The sequence below is a fragment of the Cnephaeus nilssonii genome (genome assembly GCF_951640355.1).
Source record: "Cnephaeus nilssonii genome assembly, chromosome: 9".
Lineage (NCBI taxonomy): Eukaryota > Metazoa > Chordata > Mammalia > Chiroptera > Vespertilionidae > Cnephaeus > Cnephaeus nilssonii.
This window is the reverse complement of record NC_137080.1, coordinates 31,292,459-31,315,559: the sequence shown is the minus strand read 5'-3', so window position 1 is coordinate 31,315,559 and position 23,101 is coordinate 31,292,459. Positions and strand designations below refer to the sequence as shown.

The following is a 23,101-nucleotide window of genomic DNA, read 5'->3' as shown; positions in this document are numbered from 1 at the left end:
GGGCAGGAGAGCAGACCAAGCAGTGCTGATACTAACAGCTCCCCACAATTTGCCTGCTGAACGCAAAGGGGCTTCTCTTTCCCTTTGAAAGTCCGGTGTATTCACAGCTCAGTTATACCAAAACTTAAAGGTGAGCAAAGGAGAAGTGAGACTGGGAATTGCTTAAGCTGGTCCGGAAGGCATTTTGCAACGAGGCTTTAGTTCGTGCTTCTGTACATACCTCACTGCAGAGTAAATGTTCATTTACTGAAAACAAGTCAAACTGGGTTTCATTCTTTACAACTACTGGAACCTGAAATAAAATATTTTAAAGAAGGTATTATTCCTTAGGAAATAGAAAGGATATGTAGCTCATGTGCTGTCCACAGGCCAAACCCGATTTCATCTCTTACAACCAGAGAGATTAGAGACAAAAAGTAAGCACATTATTTCTGTTACAGGTGCAGGTGACATTCCATAAATACTCTGAAGAAGAGAGATGTATCTTTCCATTTTCTCATCTTAGTGTTTTTAAATGTAGGATTATCTGACTTCCTCAGCTAGTAACAGTAATTGAAAAATATGGTGGATAAATTATATTTTCTTGCATTGGTAGTGCTTATAAAAGATAAAACTTTTGGGTTAAAATTACTTTGAATAGAAACAGAGATTCAATGGATTCCATAATGTATGCAAGAATCAGCTCCATTGCAATCAGTTGACTAGCTAACTAGTAACTAATTAAGCCTACTGATTTTCTATGCATTAACTAAAAAATAATAAAAGATCCAAGAAGGGAAAAAAGGCATTAATGATAATTAAGTACTTGGAAACACCAAATATATTTCAATGAACATAGCTATTAGGAAGATAGGCCAGTGGGTCTAATATTTCATGTTACATAAGTGCTATTTTAAATAAAGATTTCTCAGATGATGTCCTAGTCAATATGATTAAAGTGGCTGGGCATAGGGTCCAGAAATGAAGGTGGCCCTTGGAAAGTACTTCAACAATCCCTGGGATAGAGAGATCCAAATGCAAGTCTCTTGGGCTTGAAAATTAAGGCTAATAAACACTACAGTAAACCGACCTTCATGCCATATAAGTTCCTGCTAAAAAGTAGAAAGGAGAAAGTCTGTCAGAAATTAAGGGCTATAATGTGACATCATGGGGAGAAGAAAAAGAAAACTGGAGGTGCTAAACAAAATTTCAATATTCTTTTGGAAATCAGTACAAGCAATATTCAACCATACCGATAAACATTTATTTCTAATTTAAATGCCAAAACACAATTACTTATTATTATTGAATACCACAAGAAAAAATTATCCTAAATTGTTTAAAAATGTAGATTTTCATAATTAGCATATTGCATGCCATCATTAATATATATTTTGTTTAATAAATAAAAATACTTCTTACCCGATTTAATAAAAAATCCTGTGGACGTTTCCAGGAATAAACTTTCAGTGATGGCGGTAATTCAATCTTGCCTTCAGGGTCTTCAAAATAATGCTATATGAAAATACATTGAGTTTTATCTCTATATGGTTTTATTAAAATAAAAACAACTCAATCTTAAAAATTAATAATGCATAGATCAATAAAAAGGCATTTATAGAGCATTGCGTCTGTTTGTTCTCAGAGCTAGTTTATGGGATATTTGGAAAATACTGAAGTTAACGATACTGTATTTAATTCATGAGACCTTGATTGTTGAGTATCATTTTGATCGCAGAAGAAACAATACAAGCAAGCATGAGCTTCTTTGGAATGTGAAGTAGGAATGGAGGGAAAACCATTTTGGAAAGGCCAGATATGGAGTTCCTGCCCACTGAAAATACTGTTTTGTTTTGTTGCTGTGTTTAACTTAATGGAGAAAACTGAACAAGTTTACTTGTCAACTGTTAGAATCCATAAAAAAGATAATATGTATATGCAATGTGTACCTTTGATTTGACTTTCATTTATTGTTTTCATTAAAGTTGTTATTTTGAGATAATTATACATTCACATTCCATTGTGTGAAATAATATGAGAGTTCCTGCTTTCTCTTTTCCCAGTGGTAACATCTTGCAAAACTATACTACAATATCACAACCAGGAAATAGATATCGACACGGTCAAGATACAGAACAATTTCATCAGCACAAGGGTCCTACCTATGCCCTTTTATAGCCACACCTACCCTAAACTCTACACCCTGTGCTTAATCCCTACCACCTAGCAATCTCTAATCTGGGTCCTATTTCCATAATTATGCCATTTCCATCATGTTATATGAATGGAATCATAGAGTATGTAGCCCTTTGGACCCGTTTTTATCCCCTCTCAGCCCAATTCTCTGAAGATTCATTTCATCCAAGTTGTTGTATGTATCAATAGTTTGTTCTTGTTAATTGTTGAGCAATAGTTCATGATCTGGATATTTGTTTGCTTACCATCTGTCCATTGAAGAACATCTGGATGGTTTCCAGTTCGAGGCTGTTACTAATAAAGCTGCTATGAACATTTGTGTACAGGTTACAGGTGCTATGTGAACATATTTACATTTCCGTGGGATAAATGCCCCAGATTAAATTAATTAATTAAATCTTGAGGTCAATTAGTGAGCTCTGAAGAAAGAATGATATCTAAGAGTCTACTCACAAATATTAGTGGTCTAGTAAGTTAGAGAGGCTTCAGGCAGCTACTGTGTAAAAGTTTTCACAGCTCATAAAGGTGTGTGTGTGTGTGTGTGTGTGTGTGTGTGTGTGTGTGTGTGTGTATAGCTCCTTACAGGAAATAATATGAAAAGTGGTAGGAGTACAAGCAAAATACTTAAGAAATATGAACTATCTGCACAGGGAAAAAAGGTAACTAAATTTCATATTAATGAATGGGGGTGAGGGAGAATAAATACTGTTTTGTGATTTTCATGGTAATCATATTTTTATCCCAATGCTGGTGTGTCCTGAGAATGGGTTATATTTGAGGGCATCATCTAAGGTTTAAAGCTAAGTGTCTGTATGTATCTGGAGCATGTGGTTTATTGAAACATTTAAGATACTGGAATAATTTAGATGGAGACAAAGGCAACCCCAACATCAAGTCAAATGATTCGCGAATGAGATTTTTAAAAATAGGCTGAGGTTTCCAGAAGCTGCATTAGACTTCTGGGATTCCCTCCCATTGTTTTTTTTTCCTTGCAAATATTAATTTGGTTAAAGTCCTCTATCTGACAATTCGAAAATCAGAGTCACCCGTGGTTCTGTTTATATTACCTGGTTTTTCCTCTTGGTTTTCAGTCGCTTGGTTTTATTTATCTTCATGTCTAGTAAAATTGATTGCATGCTATACACTGAACATAAAAAGTTTTACGGGCTATAAATAATAACGTCTTGCTCCAGAGAGGAGGATTTTATTCTCTTCTGGCAGACAGAGTACAAGACGAACTTGACCCAGTCAAGAATGGGCCTCAGGATTTGGTAAGGCTGGTGTAAATTTGGTTTGCCCTTCCTCAATATAGAACACAGTGCAGTCCTACTTGAAAGGATGGAGTGTTTATCAGGGTCCTTTCCCTTGGTGTACCCTGAATTCTAATTTCTGGCGATAGTACCAGGAATTCTCTAATTATTTTCCCAGTTATTTAGCCTTCAAACTACTAACGTTTTACTCATTTTCTCAGCAGCAAAAGCTTCAAATACATAGCTTAGAAGTTGGGCAAATGTCTCAAAATAAAATTATATGCAAAATTTTCAGATCACTTCTCTGTAGTTACCGCTAGGATTTTGGACAAGTTCTGCCTACTTGGCAGCCCTTAATGATTCTCTCCCTTCTGATACGAGCCCCAAGGCCTTAGTCTGTACTTGGACTCTAATTACCATGGCTTAAATTGATAAATGTCTTTGAGAGAAACAAATAAACAAAACCAAGGTGAATGTGGGGCTCATCCTGGTTTGATTCCCTTTCCTATAGGATTTGAACCCCTCACATTAAGTTAATGGTAACTTTTCCATTTCACTTTATTTTAGGTATATTTCTTATATCCACCTTGCAATACGTCATCGTATACTTCTCAGTTTGGTTCACCCATCATGTCCTTTCATTGCCATCATTTAGCTGAAGTAGGGGGCCAGACTCTGAGCTTGCAGGGAAGGTTTAATCCATCTGAGGCTGATACCCTGATCACTAGCCTCACATCCAAAGTAGCCGCTTTCTGTAAAGTTTCAAGGTTATCTGCTATGGTTTGATGCTTAAGGCAATTAATCCTGGTAAAAAAAAAATCAATGCTGCAAATCATGGCTAAGAGCTCTTGTGCCAATATACCACAGAAATGTAATCTCAAGCCTTGCAGTGTCCACCACTCACTCCAGTGGAGGGACTGCTGCTTCCCAAGCCATGAATGCTGATGCTGAGGAACAGAACTGGGGTAGGGGAGCAAGGTTCTGTCCCAGATGGTACCGCTTGGCACTGCTGTGCTCAACGGCTTCACTAAGGATTTGCACAAACTACCTTCCTGATGTAAACTCACACACAGCCTCCATAAGTTTGGAATGCTATTAAAATATGTAAAATAGCCCTGGGTGGTATGTCTCAGTTGGTTGGGCATCGTCCCTTGCACTGAAAGGTTGCTGGTTCGATTCCCAATCAGGGCACATTGCCCAGGTTTTAGGCTAGATCCCCAGCAGGAGGCAACCAATCAATGTTTCCCTCTCACATTTCTCTCTCTCTCTCTAAAGAAAAAAATCAATAAACATATTTAAAAATATGTAAAATGTGACTTTTTTCATTTGGACCCAGAATGTTAAAAAGTCCTCTGCACCTAAGAGTTCCATAATCAACTTAGGTGTGGTATAAAGAATGCATTCCCACACACATTGCTAATGTGAAATTGCTCAAGTACTGAGAGGCAGAAATTAGTAATATGCATTGAATATCTTTTGTAAATAAGTTACTGATATGAATCATACAGTTTGGGATTCTGCATTTTATGAACAAAATGTAAATGCCACTAAGTACTATTTCAGAGTACTCTATATAAATAAAGACACCAGAGTTCAACCTAGCCATTCTGTAACACTCTCTCACTCTCTTTAAAACAAAACAACTATCTTTCCTGTAAACTCCAAATAACAGCTCACAAGTCTGCAGAGGTCTCTTATTTTCTAAACCACAGCCTGGTTAAGGAAATGCCTGGTTCCCAACTCTGTCCAAAACCCTCTAGCTAACCTGTCCTATCAATTTCCCTTTTAGTTCATTATGCCTCTTTGGTCATCTCTCTTGTCCCATTTATTCAAGTGTGATCCACCAAAGCTCAGGACTAAGTTTGGATGACAAGGTAGGATGAGGACAAAAACAGAAGTTCTCTTTTGAATTGAGGCTGTGGAGAAAAATGAGTACACTTACAGGTTAGCAAATCTTTTTCTATTGTAGAGTTAAAGACCAAAATGAAATCTAGTGACCTTCAAATTTACTTACAAATATAGGGCTTTTTCCGGCTTTGTCTTTTTCTTTTCCAATTTTGCCTGCATCCCACTTTTCTGTATTTATGTCAATTTCATTCCATTCTGGCCAGATTGGGAATTTCCACTTCTTCTGTTCAACAGTACTTTGTGTATTACTACCAAAAGAGTACTGACTAGAGACAGAGCGGGAGGGAGGTGGGTTAGTTTTAATTCAAATCTCTGAGATGAAATGTTAGATTAATTGCATGACATAAATGTAATTCTCTTGTCAGCAGTCATGGTAAATGCATTTTTCAATACAGTCATACCTATGGCCATACAGCTTCCACATGTTAGGGTTCTAATGACTGAAATATCCCAAACAGACAATTCCATAAATAAATGTTGTACATTAGTCCCTACTTACTAATGCAGGACATTCATCATAAACCTATAAGATGCCACATAGGGAAATATTTATATACAATTTCCACTTGAAAATCCTTTACATGTATAGTACTAATAGCTTTCTGGAGATTAGTACAAACGTAATTTTTATTTTTCTCAGGATAAAAGGACTATGTGATCATTATTTAAAAAGAAAATTTAACCAATCAGGTAAAGAAGAAGGGCATACCCAATCCATTCTAGAAACCACATTAACAACTGCCCATTTCCTTACGCTAATATACAAGAATACACATCTTTTCTTCAAAGACGCCATCATTCAGCATACTCTTTTTATAGACTGCTTTTACCCACTTATCAGCATATTGTTAATAGTGCCCAGATCGCCGAAACCGGTTTGGCTCAGTGGATAGAGCGTCGGCCTGCGGACTCAAGGGTCCCAGGTTCGATTCCGGTCAAGGGCATGTACCTTGGTTGTGGGCACATCCCCAGTAGGGGGTGTGCAAGAGGCAGCTGATCGATGTTTCTAACTCTCTATCCCTCTCTCTTTCTCTCTGTAAAAAAATCAATAAAATATATTTTAAAAAAATAGTGCCCAGATCAATAAATATTTATCTAAATATGAATTTAATGATTGCATAATATTTCATTATATGAATATACTGCCTTTCCTTTAATTAAGCTTCTATTTTAGAAATTTGAGGGTATTGGCTTAAAATTTTTTTCACTATTAAAAACAAGCCTAATGACTATTTTTTAAATATGGACATGCAATATTGCTATGCATTATTAATTATTTCCGTAGGATGGCTTTTAATAAAGAGACTCTACCAAAATATATGCATATTTATAGCTTATGATATATTTTGCCTAATTTTCCATAGAAAAGTTGGACTTGATTTATACTCTCATTATTAGTGTATTACAGTTTCACATCTCTAAACCTTGAGTTTTTATTTTTATGAATTTTAAAGTCTAAACTAGGCATCTTGTTTAATTGTTCAAGTTTTAACTACACACGAGGCTACAACCCTGCACTAGTCCCTAGAATGAGAAATAAACAAACCAAACTAAAATCTACCCGTATGGAGTTCATATCTTAGTGCTGTGGTTGGCAAACTGCGGCTCGCGAGCCACATGCGGCTCTTTGGCCCTTTGAGTGTGGCTCTTCCACAAAATACCATGGCCTGGGCGAGTCTATTTTGAAGGAGTGGCATTAGAAGAAGTTTAAGTTTAAAAAATTTGACTCTCAAAAGAAATTTCAATCGTTGTACTGTTGATATTTGGCTCTGTTGACTAATGAGTTTGCCGACCACTGTCCTAGTGGGTGGAGACACAAAATAAAAGGCATAATTTAAGTAAAATATACAGTATATTAGAAAGTGGGGAATGTTAAGGGGAAATAAAAACAGGATGAGGGAACTGAAGAGGTAAGATACCCAAGTTTTAATACAGTGGTCAAGGAAAGTGTTCTATGACCGGGTAATATTGAAGTAAACAGTGAAAGAAAACAAAGAATCAAGCTGTGTGGCTATCTGTGGAAAGAATGTTCTGGACACAAGGAACAGCAAGTCCAAAGAGCAAGGAAGGATATTCCAGATGCAGAGAGCATCCTAGCTTATTTGAAGAATGATCTAGAGGTCAGTGTGGCTGAAGGGAAGGTGGGGGCAGATTATGAGAGATAACAGGAGATGTTAAGATTGTAAAGATGATCTATGCCAAAGAGCATTGGTTGTTAGTCTGAGGAAGATGGGAAGCAAAGGAGGGTTTGAGCAGAAGTATAAGATGACATGACTAAAATTTTGTAATTTAAAAAGAATATATTTTAAACATATTTTTAAAAATACGTTTTTATTGATTTCAGAGAGGAAGGGAAAGTGAGAGGGATAAACATCAATGATGAGAGATAATCATTGATTGGCTGCCTCCCACATACCCCCTAATGGGGGATCAAACCTACACCACAAACATCATGACTTAAAACAATATGAATTTATCATAGGCACTCCCAGAGACATATTCAAAACAGATAAAAACTGGTATGGAATGAAAAATCTAAATGGACCCTGGTCACAGTGCTGGGTCATGTCCTCAAAGCTACCAGAAAGGCCAGACATTTATTCTTTACTTTAAGTGGTAGGTTGGGTATGTAAGGTCTTCAGGGTAGGTCAGGACCCAGGGCAAGGGGCAGAAATATCTTGGGTTCAGGGTTATTGGTAAGGTTATTGTTAAGGCTATTCACCAATCACTCTCACAATGTTTCAGGATTAGAACTGTCACTATAGCTGTACATTTGCCCTGGCATTCCATGTTAAAAGTCAGAGAGAGTAGGAAGAAAACTGAGAAAAGCAGTCAGTATTATAGACTAATTATAGACTAAATAATATATATATAATATTATTATATATATTATTATTATATATATAATATTATTATATATATATAATATATATCTCACATCCTAATTCCTGGAGCCAATGGATACATGGATCTCTTTTTCGTGGCAAAGAGAGTTTGTAGATATCTTTAAGTATCTTGGGATGGGGTGATTATCCTTGGATTATCTGGTGGGCCCAATGTAATCCCAAAGGTTCTCAAAAGTGGAAGAAGGAGACAGTAGTCATCAGAGGGAGATGTGACTCCTGAAGAATGCACAGAGAAAAGCGAAATTGCTGGTTTTGATGAAAAGGAAAGAGGCTGCAGCCAAGGAAGGTGGAACGCTTTCAGAAACTGGAAAGGATTCTTTGCTCCAGTCTCAGAGAGGAACACAGCCTTGCAGACACCTGGATGCTAGCTCAGTGAGACTGCTTTTGGATTTCTGACCTCTACAAGTGCAAATAATAAATACATATTGTTTTCAGTTATGTTACAGCAGTGATAAGAAATAGTGAGGTAGAAAAACAATAGAGGGTGATGCCTTGGATGTCAAGAAAAGCAATTTTTTTCAAAACTGAGATAATGAGCCACAGGTCTAAATGCTACTAATAGATCAAACAAGATGAAGTATAAACAAATAAGTGTACTTAGCAACAAGAAGGTTAAGGTCTCTCTCAAAAGTCAACTTCTGGGATTGGGGGCAGGAAGAACTGCTTTTATAGCAACTCTCACCTCTCTGCATGCTTTTATTGCTTTATTTTTAGAGTGCTTGACAATCCTTATTAATGTGCTTGTTGTATGTTTCCACAGGAAGGGTTTGTATTGTCTACATGGGTAGGAACATTGGGTTATTTGTTCATTCCTTTCATCTCCAACATTGGGAAGAGTGTCTGAACAACATAGCAATCTATCTGTCTCTCTGTCATCTATCTATTTACATAAAATAAAAGAACAAATGCCTTTATAGTAATATATTTCTAATTAATACTGTTTCAAATTTTTGCATGTAGGTAGAGTTTGACCAGATGCTCACCAATTTTTTTCCCCATTTCCTACATTTCCCATAGGTGCTTTAAAGCAAGATCTCAAACTTTTGCAGTTTCATGCCAAGAGTTTCTATTTCTCGAGAAAAATTTTCTTTTTTTCAGTCAGACCCCATGCAGAGAAAAGCTACCTTTCTCTGCTTATTTTTTGGTTGGGTAGGTTTTCACATTCACCATATTAAAGAGAATTTAACTCTTGGAAAGACATACCTTTATCTAAGGTTGGAACACTCCTTTTCTTTTTCTGGGCTCAAGACCTTGACCAAATATGTTTTTAAAAAAGATTCCATTTTCATAAGACTGGTAAGCCTTCCCTAGTGAAGCAGCAGCTTCAGCTCAGAGCCATGACATTCTGACCTTCAGTTCCCTCCTCATTTCTGAATTCTGGAGATTTTTTTTTTATGTAGGCATTTCTAGATATTGTTACCTTCAAAAAAAATCTTAATCGACCATCTTGTTGGAGAAGAAAGTCTGAGAATATATACTTTGTAAAGGATAGTCCCTAAGTAGCATGTAGGGAAATATGAGAAAATGATGAGAAGAATTGTTTTAGGAAAAAGGGGAAATTTTTCATATTAATGGAAAAATCAAGAGTGTTGGTACAACAGATAAAAGAAATTGGTGATTTTGTATCCACTCAAACCATGATAAAATTACCTCATTTGGGGAGCTCAAATAAAAGCTATTTTTATAAAAGGAAGATATACTTTCTTAAAAAACGAGGACCCTGCTAAGATCATGTTTTGCTTTCCTCTTCATTCTGTCAAGTGTAAGGAACTGTTCTGGCTCCCTCCCTTAAGCTGCTCATCTTTACCACTAATTGGCCTAGTTTTTCTGTAACATGTCAAATTCGTTTCCATCTGTGTTGAAGATCATTTAAAAAGACTCTTATTATGAGGCAGGATAGTATGAAGCCAGAAAAAATGATTGGCAAGTGGAATGGGGAAACTGAGACAGATAGCTAATTCAAACTAGCCTCAGACAGCACCCCCACTCACCTGCCTCCTTCTCCCTTGCAGGACCACTCCCTAAAGCATTCAGCACTCAGACCATGAGGTTTTTACCAGCATCAAATAATGTTAGGAACAAAGCTTTGGGTTTGTAGCTCAAAGAGACAGAGTTTTGGTCAAACTAGAGATAACATCCAGGCCTCAATTGTGTTTCAGCTGCAGGCCCAGAAAAACAGCGAAACCCGATGAAGTTATACCATGGCTGACATCAGGACCAGCAGCATTGGTGAATGGCCCCCTGCCCTAGCACTAAACAATCAGTGGAGACCACAACCTTGACCCTATATGTTCATTTTGATGAATCAGCATATTAAAGGACAAACCTGGATAGCTGGTGAAATATTCTATTGAGACCCTTCCCTGAGACTTTCCCTAAAATTTCTGCCTTTAGAAAACAAATAAAACCCCTAAAGACAAAGGAAGCCCACACCTTCTCTCTTCAGGCATGTATCTTTGCATATATATATATATATATATATATATATATATATATATATATATTTCAGAGAGGAAGGTAGAGGGAGAGAGAGATAGAAACATCAATGATGAGAGAGAATCATTGATCAGCTGCCTCCTGCATGCACCCTATTGGGGATGAAGCCCTCAACCCAGGCATGTGCCCTTGACCGGAATTGAACCCAGACCCTTCAGTACACAGACCAATGCTGTACCCACTGAGCTAAACCAGCTAGGGCTATCTTTGCTTTCTTTCTCCTAAGCTCTAAGGGTCCCCAGGAGACTTGCAATCAGGGCAGCAATGGGCAGTGGCAGCTCATCCTGGGCTAATCCCCTGAACGTCTCTCCAAGGGCCCTTCTTTAGTCTCTGTAACTTATTTCCTGAGTCCACACAGCCCAGCTGGCTCAATTCTTCTGCCTCTGTGACTTCCTTTCTAAAGGGGCAAGGCAGCTCTCTGAGCAGCCTGCTCAAATCTCTTCCCATGTACTTTCGCTTTGATGCTAAATAAACTAATATACTTCCTCTTTCACTAGAGTTATTGGCTGTGATTTCTTTTTTTGCTGAACTCAGGAACTGAGGGCCAACATTGCTGGTACCAATTAGAGGTATCTTATATCAGTTCAGTAGCTCACCTATAGTGCTATACACACAATATAAACACTGGTCAAATAGGCCCAATGTCAAATATACTGCAGACTTCAAATGATGACGTACAAGTGTTGAAACTCTGAACTTTAAAGTTCACTGCCAGAGTATAACTACTGCTCTAACATAGTCTGGATCCTTTAAATATTTAAATCACCTCATTCTTGGTCTCATCAATTCTGAGAACAAGATAATCTTTAAACATAAAAGTAGCTTAGGACTTTTGAAGATTTAAGAACTGATAATACTAGGAAATATATGTTGCCAAATGTTAGGAAATATAAACATGTAAAGAAATCAAACCTAACACACCAGGAAAAAAATTAGGGATATACACAGAGTTATCTTACTCACATAGCAATATACCCAAGTATTAGTAAATGATTCAATCCATTAAAATTACAAGTTTTATAAAAGATTCCAAAGATAAATCTATTTTTATATATTGCTAAATGTTCCCTTCCACAGAGTCTAATTATGCTATTAAGATAGGATTGTCAATGTCCTTTTTAGCAGAGACTATAAGTCTATATATACAAAACTTATTTGTGAAAATTTATTTTATTTATTTTATTATTATTTTTTCTTTATTGATTAAGGTATTACATATGTGTCCTTATCCCCCATCCCTCCCACCCTACCCCCCACTCATGCCCTCACCCTCCTGGTGTCTGTATCCATTAGTTAGGCTTATATGCATGCATACAAGTCCTTTGGTTGATCTCTCCCCCTTATCCCCACCCTCCTCTACCTTCCCTCTGAGGTTTGACGGTCTGATGGCATGGAATCTATATATATAAAAGACTAAGTGACCATCACATCTGAAACAACTGAACGGACGACCAAACAGGCTGTGTGGGGTGACCAGGCCGGCAGGGGGGTTAGTGAGGGATGACCAAAAATGACCGAACAGCAGGCTGCGTGGGGCGACCAGGCCGGCAGGGGGGTTAGTGAGGGATGACCAAATGACTGAGCAGCAGGCTGCATGGGGTGACCATGCTGGCAGGGGATTAGTGAGAGGTGACCAAATGACCAAGCAGCAGGCTGAGTGGGGCAACCAGGCTGGCAGGGGGTTAGTGAGGGGCAACCAAACAACTGAGCAGCAGGCTGCATGGGGCTACCAAGCCCGCGGGGGGGGGGGGGGGGGGAGGGGCAGTTGGGGGCAAGCAGACCAGCAGGTGAGGGCAGTGAGGGGTGACCAGGTTGGTGGCGAGGGAAGTTGGGGGTGACCACACCAGCAGGGGGTGCAGTAAGGGGCGACCAGGCCAGCAGAGGGGGGGCAGTTGGGGGCAACTATGCATTCAGGGGGGGCAGTTGGGGGTGACCAGGCCACCCGGGGGGGCAGTTAGGTGCAATCAGGCAGGCAGGCAGGTGAGCAGTTAGGAGCTAGTGGTCCCGGATTGTGAGAGGGATGGCCGACTGCCGGTTTAGGCTCGATCCTGGGGATTGGGCCTAAACCGGCAGTCAGACATCCCCTGAGGGGTCCTGGATTGGAGAGGGTGCAGGCAGGGCTGAGGGGACCCCCAAACCATGCACGAATTTTGTGCACCGGGCCTCTAGTATTTAATAATACCATATTGTATATTTGAAAGTTGCTAAAAGATTAGATCTTAAAAGTTCTCATCACAGAAAAAAGTCTTAATTTGAATGAGAAAATGAATATGCAAAGTATATATGATGACATATATTAACTAATTATTATAGTGATCATTTAACCATATATAAAAATATCAAATTATTATGTTGTACACCTGAAACTAATATAATGTAATATGTCAATTATACCTCAATATAAAAAGTCAATGGACTAATTACAGAAACAACCTGTAAGTTGTGGATTGGGGGCTGGAATAGTGCATGAAATCCACAAGTAGGTATGAGGAATTGGATTTGAGCAGAAGCAGTCCAAGCTTAAAAGTCTCTAAGTGTATTTTGGAAAAGAAGCTGAATTTAACCTGTAACTGTCAGGACACCAGAAGTAGGCCAGTGCAGGAGAGTTAGCCCATGCATATCCCAGCAGACTCCCTGAGTAGAGGAGAAGGAGATGAGAGTCTGGGGAGACCAAGGCAGGTAGAGTTTGCAGGACAGAGCACTAGAGGAGAGATCTTCACAGAGACTTCTAAGGAGGAAAAAAAGCAGCAGAATCTTATGCACACACACAAACTCCTATATATTCGTTAGATCATTTCACTGTAAGGATATTAAAATTTCAATAGAATGAGGTTCTGAAATTTTGCCATTGTTTTCCTCAAGCATGCTGTTCAGGGTAAGGACATAATTTTATTCATAGTGGGAGGCAGTTTATTTCTGCAATGTGCAATCAGCATGCCATCATAAGTAGTGTCAGCTAATATCCTGAAGTAGTCAAAATATGAATAGAATTACACAATTGACTTAATTTGGGTTAAGGGCATTCTGACCCACACTCTTCAGAAATATTAACTATGTAAGGAAATAAATTGCAATCTTAGAAAAATTTAAAATTGTTAAAGCCAGATTACAATGTTGACCTTTTATTCTCTTGGTTTTAGTAGACGTCTTTAATTGGGCATTTAATTTTAGAAGTGTGGTGATGGGCGGTGGAGGGGAGTGGGTGGAGGTAGAAGAGAGCATAGAGGGGATAAATGGTAATGAAAAAATAAAGTAAAATTTTAAAAATAGAATAAAAAATAAAAGTTCAACATTATCTTTTTTAAATACATTGTGCTTATGTGAATACAAAGATCAATAAGACTCAGTTTATATTCTCAAATAACAAAATTAATGTGAATAAGTACACACAATAAAAAATGCAAAGGCAAAGTGAAGCGTTTAAGTGAACTTATAAACAAAGTGCTTTGTCAACACAGAAGAGGTGGAAAATTGCTTTCAAGTTCAAAAAAATCAAATGATGGCTTCATGGACAAGTGGCACTGAAACTAAGGATGGGATTGAAGGTTAGGAGAGACCAACTAAAAGGCGGATAGAAAGAGGTGCAAAGGGAGAAAGTGGAGACTGTAAATAGTATGTTAGTGTTTTGTTGATACAGAGAACAGGAGGGAGCTGAAGCTCGGTGGGGCCTTGACACTTAGCTCACTCTCTCTCTCTTCCTTCTGTTATTTTTTAAAACAGGAACATCCATCATTGGAATTGTCAGTAATAAGATTACTGACTGTAACAAAAGGGTAATATGCTAATTAGACTGGACGTCCTTCCAGACGTCATTCCTTCTGGACAAAGCTGCAGCGGGCAGGGGCCAGGGCCAAGGCCCTTGAACAAATTTCATATACCGGGCCTCTAGTTACATATAAAGTACACTTGGTCAGAAACACCCTTGACTGAAGACAAGGGAACTAGAATGTTTTCTCAATGCTTCTACCTGGAATTAATAAAGGCCCAAACTAGAGGATGTCAAGGAAAACAACGAATGCTGAGCCAGGGAAGAGAAAGAATTCGGAGGGGAAATTCAAAGGGAAACTGACTGGATAGGATGAGCAGAGGCAAGGGGAAGGTCAAAGATGACTGCTCTTTAGACTTGAGGTATCAGGGAAGTCCTAATAAGATTCTCTAACATGAACACGGAAAATACAGAGGTGGGCAAAAGTAGGTTTACAGTTCTAATACAACAATTAACAAAGGGCAATACAAGAATAACCTCTGTATTTTGGATACTCACAACTTTAGACCTATTTTGGCCCACCCTGGTATATGCATTTGGGAGAGAACATGATGACCTCCACTTTGGACATATTTAGCTTTGGGGTAGATGAGCACATCCAAGTGAACTTGAGCTCAATTACCTGACAAGGACGACAGATGTTAACTTGGTCGTCTTAATCGGGAATGCTTGTTTAGATGACCAGATGAGGGAAGAAAGGAGAGCGAAGTAAGGCCACTGGAGAATCACTTAATTCTGGGGAATAGAAGAAAGAAACAAAGCAGGGGCAGAAAGAACTGAGGACTCCATGCAAGGACAACACAGTGTGTAGCTGGAGTGACACGTGTTCCCCTGCAAGCAGCCCAACCCTCTAGAGAGCCAGGGAGGGACAAACAAGCTGGAGCTGCTCCTGCTGCTCTGGCCCCAGGGCAGGGAGGCTGCTGGGATCGTAAATTAAGCTTCTGCCTTTTCCCAGGGTGCGACACCTCCAGCAGCAAAGCTGATGTTTATAAAGAGCAAGCACAGCACATGGTATGCAAGGCATGAGTATCCAGGATGGCTTTAACCCAAATCCACAGACTCGTACATGCACAGGTTCCAATGAACATTTTTTTTTTTTACACAACTCCAAATTATTTTCCTCGTAAGCTCATTCTTTATCTTTGATGAAACCAGCCCTAAATTCCCCCGAGCCTATGATTCAAGGGGGAGCAGTGCCAGTTTGTTTGTCCTGCTTGGAAGCTTTGCCTCTAATTTCCAATTCAGTATAACGGTATGCGGAAAGGACTCTGGTGCCAGTGTGATCATTCCAGCCTTCACTTTTGACCTTGGCCTGACCTGGTTCAAGTCTCATTGTGTTTGTGACTCAGACGTGGGGCAAAAGCAGGCAGAACATTCGCAGTTCTCCCTGTTTCTCTCCTTTTGCCAGTGTGTCCACAAGGTTTGGTGACTGTGGGCCGATTTCATTAATTGATAACTAACCCAGGTACATTTCCTCCTCTCAGCTTCAATACGTTTCCTCTGAACACCCTCCTAAGCAGCGCTACTCAGAAGCAAGTGCTGCGGAAAGTGAAGATGAGGAGGAGCGGCCCCGAGCTTACCCTGACCTCTGAGAGTGTGGAAGGGTACTCTGGGCTGAAGGTTAGAGTGAGGGAATGGGGGCAGAAAGGGCACACTGATCTTCTGTGAACTTGAACTAAGGGAATATATGAACTTTTTTTTTTTTTTTTTTTTTTTACAACAAAGGTGGAAATTTATTTTTTTTATTTTTATTTTTTTTATTTCTTTATTGATTAAGGTGTCACATATTTGTCCTCATCCCCCCATTCCCATCCCACACCCCTCCCCTTGGATGCCCCAACCCTCTGTTGAACTTAAGCATTGGTTAGGCTCATATGCATGCACACAAGACCTTTGGTTGATCTCTCCCCCCTCCCCCCACCCTCCCCTATCCTCCCTCTGAGGCCCGATAGTCCGATCGATGCCTCCTTGTTTCTGGTTCTGTTCTTGTTCATCAGTCTACGTTGTTCATCATTTCCCCTAGATGAGCGAAATCATATGTCACTAGAGATATACTTATAAGAATTGAATGTGCGACGAGCAATAATAGTTATGCTGACAGGCAAATGAATCAGTCTGTAGTGAGTTTCTTTCTGGACCAACAGTTCTTTTGAGACCCAATATCAATGTCCACCAGTTCCCTATGAGTACATGTCGGCACTGACCCCTCAGCTCTGGATGGTGGACAAATGGTGGTAATGCAGGTCCGACTCCCTCTGGTTTGGTCTCGGCCGGACCCAGGGGCACTGCTTCACTGGGATCCAGGGGCCCACGGCCTCACCCGGACCCGGGGCCAGGCTCACCCGGATCCAGGGGCCCACGGCCTCACCCGGACCCGGGACCCAGGCTCACCCGGATCCAGGGGCCCACAGCCTCACCCGGACCCGGGGCCAGGCTCACCCGGATCCAGGGGCCCACGGCCTCACCCGGACCCGGGACCCAGGCTCACCCGGATCCAGGGGCCCACGGCCTCACCCGGACCCGGGGCCAGGCTCACCCGGATCCAGGGGCCCACGGCCTCAATATATGAACTTTTGACAGTCATCAGGTCAGAAGGACTAAGAATAATTACAAAATATTCAGACTATTGCATTCATTTTGACACCAGCAAAAAAGAACATGCAAAATATAAATATTTGTTCACTTTAAAAAATGCACCATATGTTAATTCAGCCATACAAAATTAACACAGTTATAGCCCCAGAACCTGGAATTAATTAGCATGGACTGACCTTGGGAAGGAATGTTAATAAAATTTTAACATTCCTTGACTGGCTACTTTTTATAACATATGTGTACCTTCTTTGTCAAGGGTGAAAGTGAGGGAAAAATCTTTCCTATTATACAAAGTATACAAGTCATATCAGAGGTATATTTTTAATCCATCTTGGTTACAGTTTTTAATAATTTTATCTCACATTAAGTGGCATGACCAGTTTACAGACTATTTAATCCCTTGACTTAAATAATCTGTGACCTGGAAATGTCAAAGAAATATTAAAGTCAATCAAAATATTTTTAAATAGTCACTTCTGATTGAGGCACTATTAATTTGCTAAATCTAGAAACATTAACAACAATGTTATTTGTTTCAAAGTATGAGTTTGATTATATTTTTAGGTAATAATAAAGTACAAATTCCATGAGTTTATAAATTTAAATCTTTTTAATCTAATGTCTACTACACTAAAAATGCTACAGAGTAAATTTGGAACCACTTTAACTAAACAAACTAAAAACTGGGTGATTAAAAAAATGTATTTTACTGCCAGAGACGATTCTTAAACTGTGTCAAAGTTTAATAAATTGTTGAATAAATGTTCAGATGAAGACAATTCCAAAGGAAGAACTGAAGGCAGACCCCACTAAGACCAAAGGGCTACATCGAACCTCATTAAACAGGGCTTTGGGCTAGGTTTTTATATTTACATATTGTGACATTTCTACAATGCCCCAATCTATGCCACGTGCTGCCATGCATCCCTGGGGTGACTGACAGGGCCGCTTCCCTCTGGCTTCCAGTCCCCGTCTGGTTCTGAGTCAGAGGGTTTTATGGCCGAGCTGCCATACCAGGTTTCCAGTTCAGCTCAATTAAATTACACACCATTATTAAACTCTCATTGTGCCGGGCCCTGAAGAGAATGCAAAAATAAATAAGGTAAGGCATTTAGAAAATTGTAATTAAACTTTATCTACACTATTTAATTTTTTGTCTTTTCAGATGTGGTGGCATCACCTGGACATCAGAGCACATTTTGTCACTTCAATTGAAGATCAGAAATTTGGCTCTTATAGGCTTGAACCACAATCACCTTCAGGTCTGCTCTGTACCCATTCACCTCCCCCCATTTAAAAATATTCCTATCATTGAAAGTTCCCAGAATCAGCCATCCCTGTTCTCAGACCACCACCAATTTCTTGCTACCCTGATTCTTATCCAGTATGAATTCCATGCAGTTTTAAAATTATAGCTCATAATTCATCATTTTGATATTTAAAACCATCTGTGCTTGTCCATGACATATAGTTCAAAGTTTTAACTATTTAACTATGGCAAAATTCCCTCACTTATCATGGACACAGTGGTGGTAAATCTATATTAACAAAAGGATAATATGCTAATTAGACTGGGAGACCTTCGGGACGTCTTTCTGGACAAAGCCATGGTGGCAGGGCTGAGGGAGAGGTGGTTAGGGGTGATCAGGCCGGCAGGGGGGCAGTTGAAGGCAATCAGGCCAGCGGGAGGGGGGGCAGGTGGGGGCAATCAGGCCAGTGGGGGGCAGTTGGGTGATCAGGCCAGCGGGGGGGCAGTTGAGGGCGAGCAGGCTGGTGGGGGGGGCAGGTGGGGGCGATCAGGCTGGCAGGGGAGGCAGGTGGGGGTGATCAGGCAGGCAGGGAGGGAGGGCATTTGAGGGTGAGAAGGCCAGTGGGGGGGGGGGTTGGGGACGAGCAGGCCGGCGGGGGGGGGGGGGGGCAGTTGGGGGCGAGCAGGCTGGCGGGGGGGCAGTTGGGGGCAAGCAGGCTGTCAGGCAGAGTATTTAGGGGTGATCAGGCAGACAGGCAGGTGAGCAGTTAGGAGCCAGCGGTCCTGGATTGCGAGAGGGATGTCCGACTGCTGTTTTAGGCCCAATGGGATTGGACCTAAATCGGCAGTCGGACATCCCCCAAGGGGTCCCAGATTGGAGAGGGTGCAGACCTGGTTGAGGGACACCCCGCCCCCATGCACGAATTTCTTGCACTGGGCCACTAGTCTTACCTAATAATAGACAAACATGTAAATTGACCGTATCTCCACTATGCCACCAGCCAATCAGGAGTGATATGCAAATTAACCCAACAAAGATGGTGGTTGATTTGCATACACAGGCGCCAAGTGACAGGGGCGGGATGCAGGCATTCTGCCCCACCCCTGGTCTCTCAGGGCCTCTGGGGCTCATGGGAAGGTGGGGCCGGAGTGGAAAGAGGCGGCTCCTGGAGTGGAAAGAGGCGGCTCTGGGGCCTGAGTGGAAAGGGACTGGGCCAGAGTAGAAAGGTGGTGCCGGCAGCCAAGGAAAGGAAAGCCCATTCTAGCACGAATCTTCATGCATCGGGCTTCTAGTGTATGTGTGTGTGTGTGTGTGTGTGTGTGTGTGTGTGTATATATATATATATATATATATATATATATATATATAATGAAAGTCATGGAAGTTTAGAGGGAAAAAATAAAGCAGAGAAGAGAGGATAGAATATGTTGGATTGGTAGTGATTTTAATTAGATAGCTCTTCATTTAAAGAATAGAAAATTAAATGTTGAAATAGAAAAATGACATATCTAATATCACAAAATTGGTATCAAAGCAAACCCTATAATATAGATTTTATTCTTCCCAAATACAGAGAAATAGAGAATAACTAAAGCAGAAATATGATAATTTGGTGTAAAACTGACAGCTCAGTTACCTGGCATAATTTTTCTTGGGGATTCAAAATCATAATTATTTACAAATTTGGTCACAAGTGGACATAGATGATTCTGCTTTCGCAGTTGTAACATCTTAATTTTTTTTTTTTTTTTACTTTGCCAACAGTGAATCAGACAGAAAGGAAGGGAGAACTGAGCCTCAATCAAAATCAGAAAGAATGAAAACTAAGCTGGGTATAACTAAACTGTGAACTCATTTAATAAACAAATGGTAACTGCTTATTATGTGCTAGCCACATGCTAGGCAAAAGCCAGACATGGTCCTTGTTCCCAATCGGACACATAATTTTAGGGAAGAAAAGATATATGCTATAAATGGCAGCTCTCAGAGAATGAGACTCCATGGGATGGCCATTTTCAAGACTCTGAAGACTTTTTCTTTTATTTCTGTATCCAGGACAGCCACGTTAGGTAGAGTTAGTTGCCTTTATTGGATGTATAACCACAAGGTGTTGTAAAATGGCATATAAAAACTTACTCTATATGTCCCCAGTATATTCAAATGATAATTACAGCAGAGCCTTGCTAGACTTTGATCTCTGGGCCCTATGCTGTGTAACATTTTACCTTTTATTGATGACTTAGCCTGGTATCTATGATTAGTCCTCCAGTGGAACTTAGAGGAAAAACTTGGTTTATGATGAACTTGACAATCTATCATATAATGCTACAGCAAAACCTAATGATTTGATGTTTAATGCTCAGTAGATAACTTCTAGCAAAGCCTAGGTTTTGTATAACTATTAGCTTTTACTCTTCCATTTTCATAAATATACACATATGTTTTTACTGAAATAATTCAACTCAGATATTTCCTGGAAAAGAAAACATTTTAGAAATAACATTATCATCTCAAAAAGAAATAAGAAGTACAGGCAAGGAAAGAGTTAGCATCTTACCATAGGGGCATTATTAACCATCATAGGACCAGGCCACTACTGTGTTTATGGTATCTGGTTTGATGAGTTTCTTATAGGAGTTAGGAATCTCATGTCTTCCAGGATATAAACTCTTTAAAGTCAAACATTTTTTCCCCAAGTTCCTTAAGAGTTATGAGCCTTCAATGTGCATTAATGCTAACCATCATTGACTAAGTTATTTTTAGTCTATTAAAAATTATTTACAATAATTTTATAACTTCTTATTTAATCACTGTCATTCATTCATTAAATAAATATTTTTTAGTATCTACTATGTATGACCCAGGAATCAGTCGAGGTACTAAGGTTTCATTGGTCTATAAAATAGAAATGGGAAATGCCCTGCCTTTATGAAACTTACATTCTATTATGAAGACACATAAATCAAAATTTTTAAAAAGTAAAATATACAGCATGTTAAATGAGCAAAAGATTAATGAAGAAAAAGGAAAACAGGGAGTTTTTTGGTTTGGTCAGAAAAGTGGAGGTTGCGATTTTAAACCAATTGGCCAAAGAAGCTGACATGAGGAAATGGCATTTAGATAGACACCTAATGGAAGTGAGGGAGGAGAGTATGGAAATCTGGGAGGAAGAGCTTTCCAGCACAGGAAACAGCCAGTGCAAACCCCTGAGGTAGGCACAAGCCCTGGGTGTACCAGGGCAGAGGAAGCCAGTATGCGAACAAGGGAAGGTAAAGCCAGAAAAGTAATAGGGACCTAATCTTATAGAAACTTGTAGGTCTTGGACCTGTACGAATGGAAGCCATTAGCAGGGGAGCGATCTTGTTAAAATTGTACTTATGTGTATAATACATTATCTAAAAATTAAGTTAAAAATGAATGTATTATCTGCCAGGTAGCAGGATGCCTGCTTATGACAGAACTAGGAATTAGAGAATCTGGAATCATGAACATGGAAATGAGGATGGGAGAGGAGATTAGGGAGGAAAAATACTAGGGACCAGAACAGAAGTCCAATGTGGGAATTTTTTTAGGCAAGGAAGGAGGCGAAGAAATAGGCATCCAAATGTGAGAATCCGGTTAAAAAGAATGCCTCTCCCCACCCCCACAGGCATGGCCAGAAGAACATGAGTGATCCCACTGAGGTAGATTTGGCAGCTGATCCCACTGAGGTAGATTTGGCAGCTGGCACTCTCTCATAACTGGAATATATTTTAGCAATTTTTTAACTTCAAATGGTAGCCCAAAGTCTGTGCCATTAGTGACTGGGTATTTCTAGAGAAAAAAGAAGACCAAAGGGTAAAAATAATAAGGAGGTACATACACAGACACCTCAGATAGAGAGACATATAGATTCTATAAACTAGGCTCTGTATAATTTCTTGGAGTAAACATTAGTAACTACAGACGGGAGCAGACCTAAACTAGGGGATCACCATTTAAAGTTAAGATTTAAGATCCCTCCTCCTCCTCCTCCTCCTCCTCCTCCTCCTCCTCCTCCTCCTCCTTCTTCTTCTCTCTCTCTCTCTCTCTCTCTCTCTCTCTCTCTCTCTCTCTCTCTCACACACACACACACACACACACACACACACAGAGCCCAGCAGCGGAAGCAGAGAAAGTAGGGTCTTGGGCAAGGGGGCGGGTGGAAGCTGGCGTGGGGGAGGAACAGGAGCAAGAATCTCCATCTCCCGATCTGAGTCCCCACAGAAGATAAAGCAGCTGGGAGGGCGCCCGCTAAAATCCAGCTCTGGCAGTTTGTTAAGGAAAGCAGCCCCTGGAGAAGGGAAAGGCCAGGCGGTTAGGCTAGGGGTGGATGGGCCGGCAGAGGTCCCTTACTCTTTAGATTTATCCGAGCTATGCACCGAAGTGATACCATGCACCTCTTTCTTCTTGGCTTGTTTGGTGGTCATGGCAAAGGCTGGGCTCAGCTGGGACTGGGAGCAGGCTCCGAGACCCTGGGCTCCGCGTCTGCCGTTGCCAGGAGACCACAGCGCGCGCCCCGTAGACAAAGGCAGGGCTCTGGGGGCGTGAGTGCTGCGCAAACGCAGAGGCCCAGATCTCTGCATCCAGGCGGAATCTCAGGGGTTGGGGGTCTGCGGAGGAATCTGGGCTTGACAGTAGGATTAATGGGCAGCTCTGATCAATTGGAGTTGTACCAGGCCTACCTTCGGAACCGTAGATGATATTTATTTATATACAGTATATATGTAATATATA

At 40.3% G+C, this 23,101-nt stretch overlaps 1 protein-coding gene across 1 annotated transcript in view; it reads right to left on the bottom strand.

The window, feature by feature from the left end:
• ADGB (androglobin) overlaps positions 1-22,794 on the bottom strand; it is a gene marked incomplete at both ends in the record, with an annotated part of 140,638 nt that extends 117,844 nt beyond the window's left edge. Inside the window, 4 exons of the mRNA XM_079781170.1 lie at positions 221-292; positions 1,402-1,494; positions 5,440-5,599; positions 22,721-22,794. Coding sequence (XP_079637296.1) covers positions 221-292; positions 1,402-1,494; positions 5,440-5,599; positions 22,721-22,794 — 399 coding nt within the window. The remainder of the gene's footprint in view (positions 1-220; positions 293-1,401; positions 1,495-5,439; positions 5,600-22,720) is intronic.
• Between the last annotated feature and the right edge of the window lie 307 nt (positions 22,795-23,101).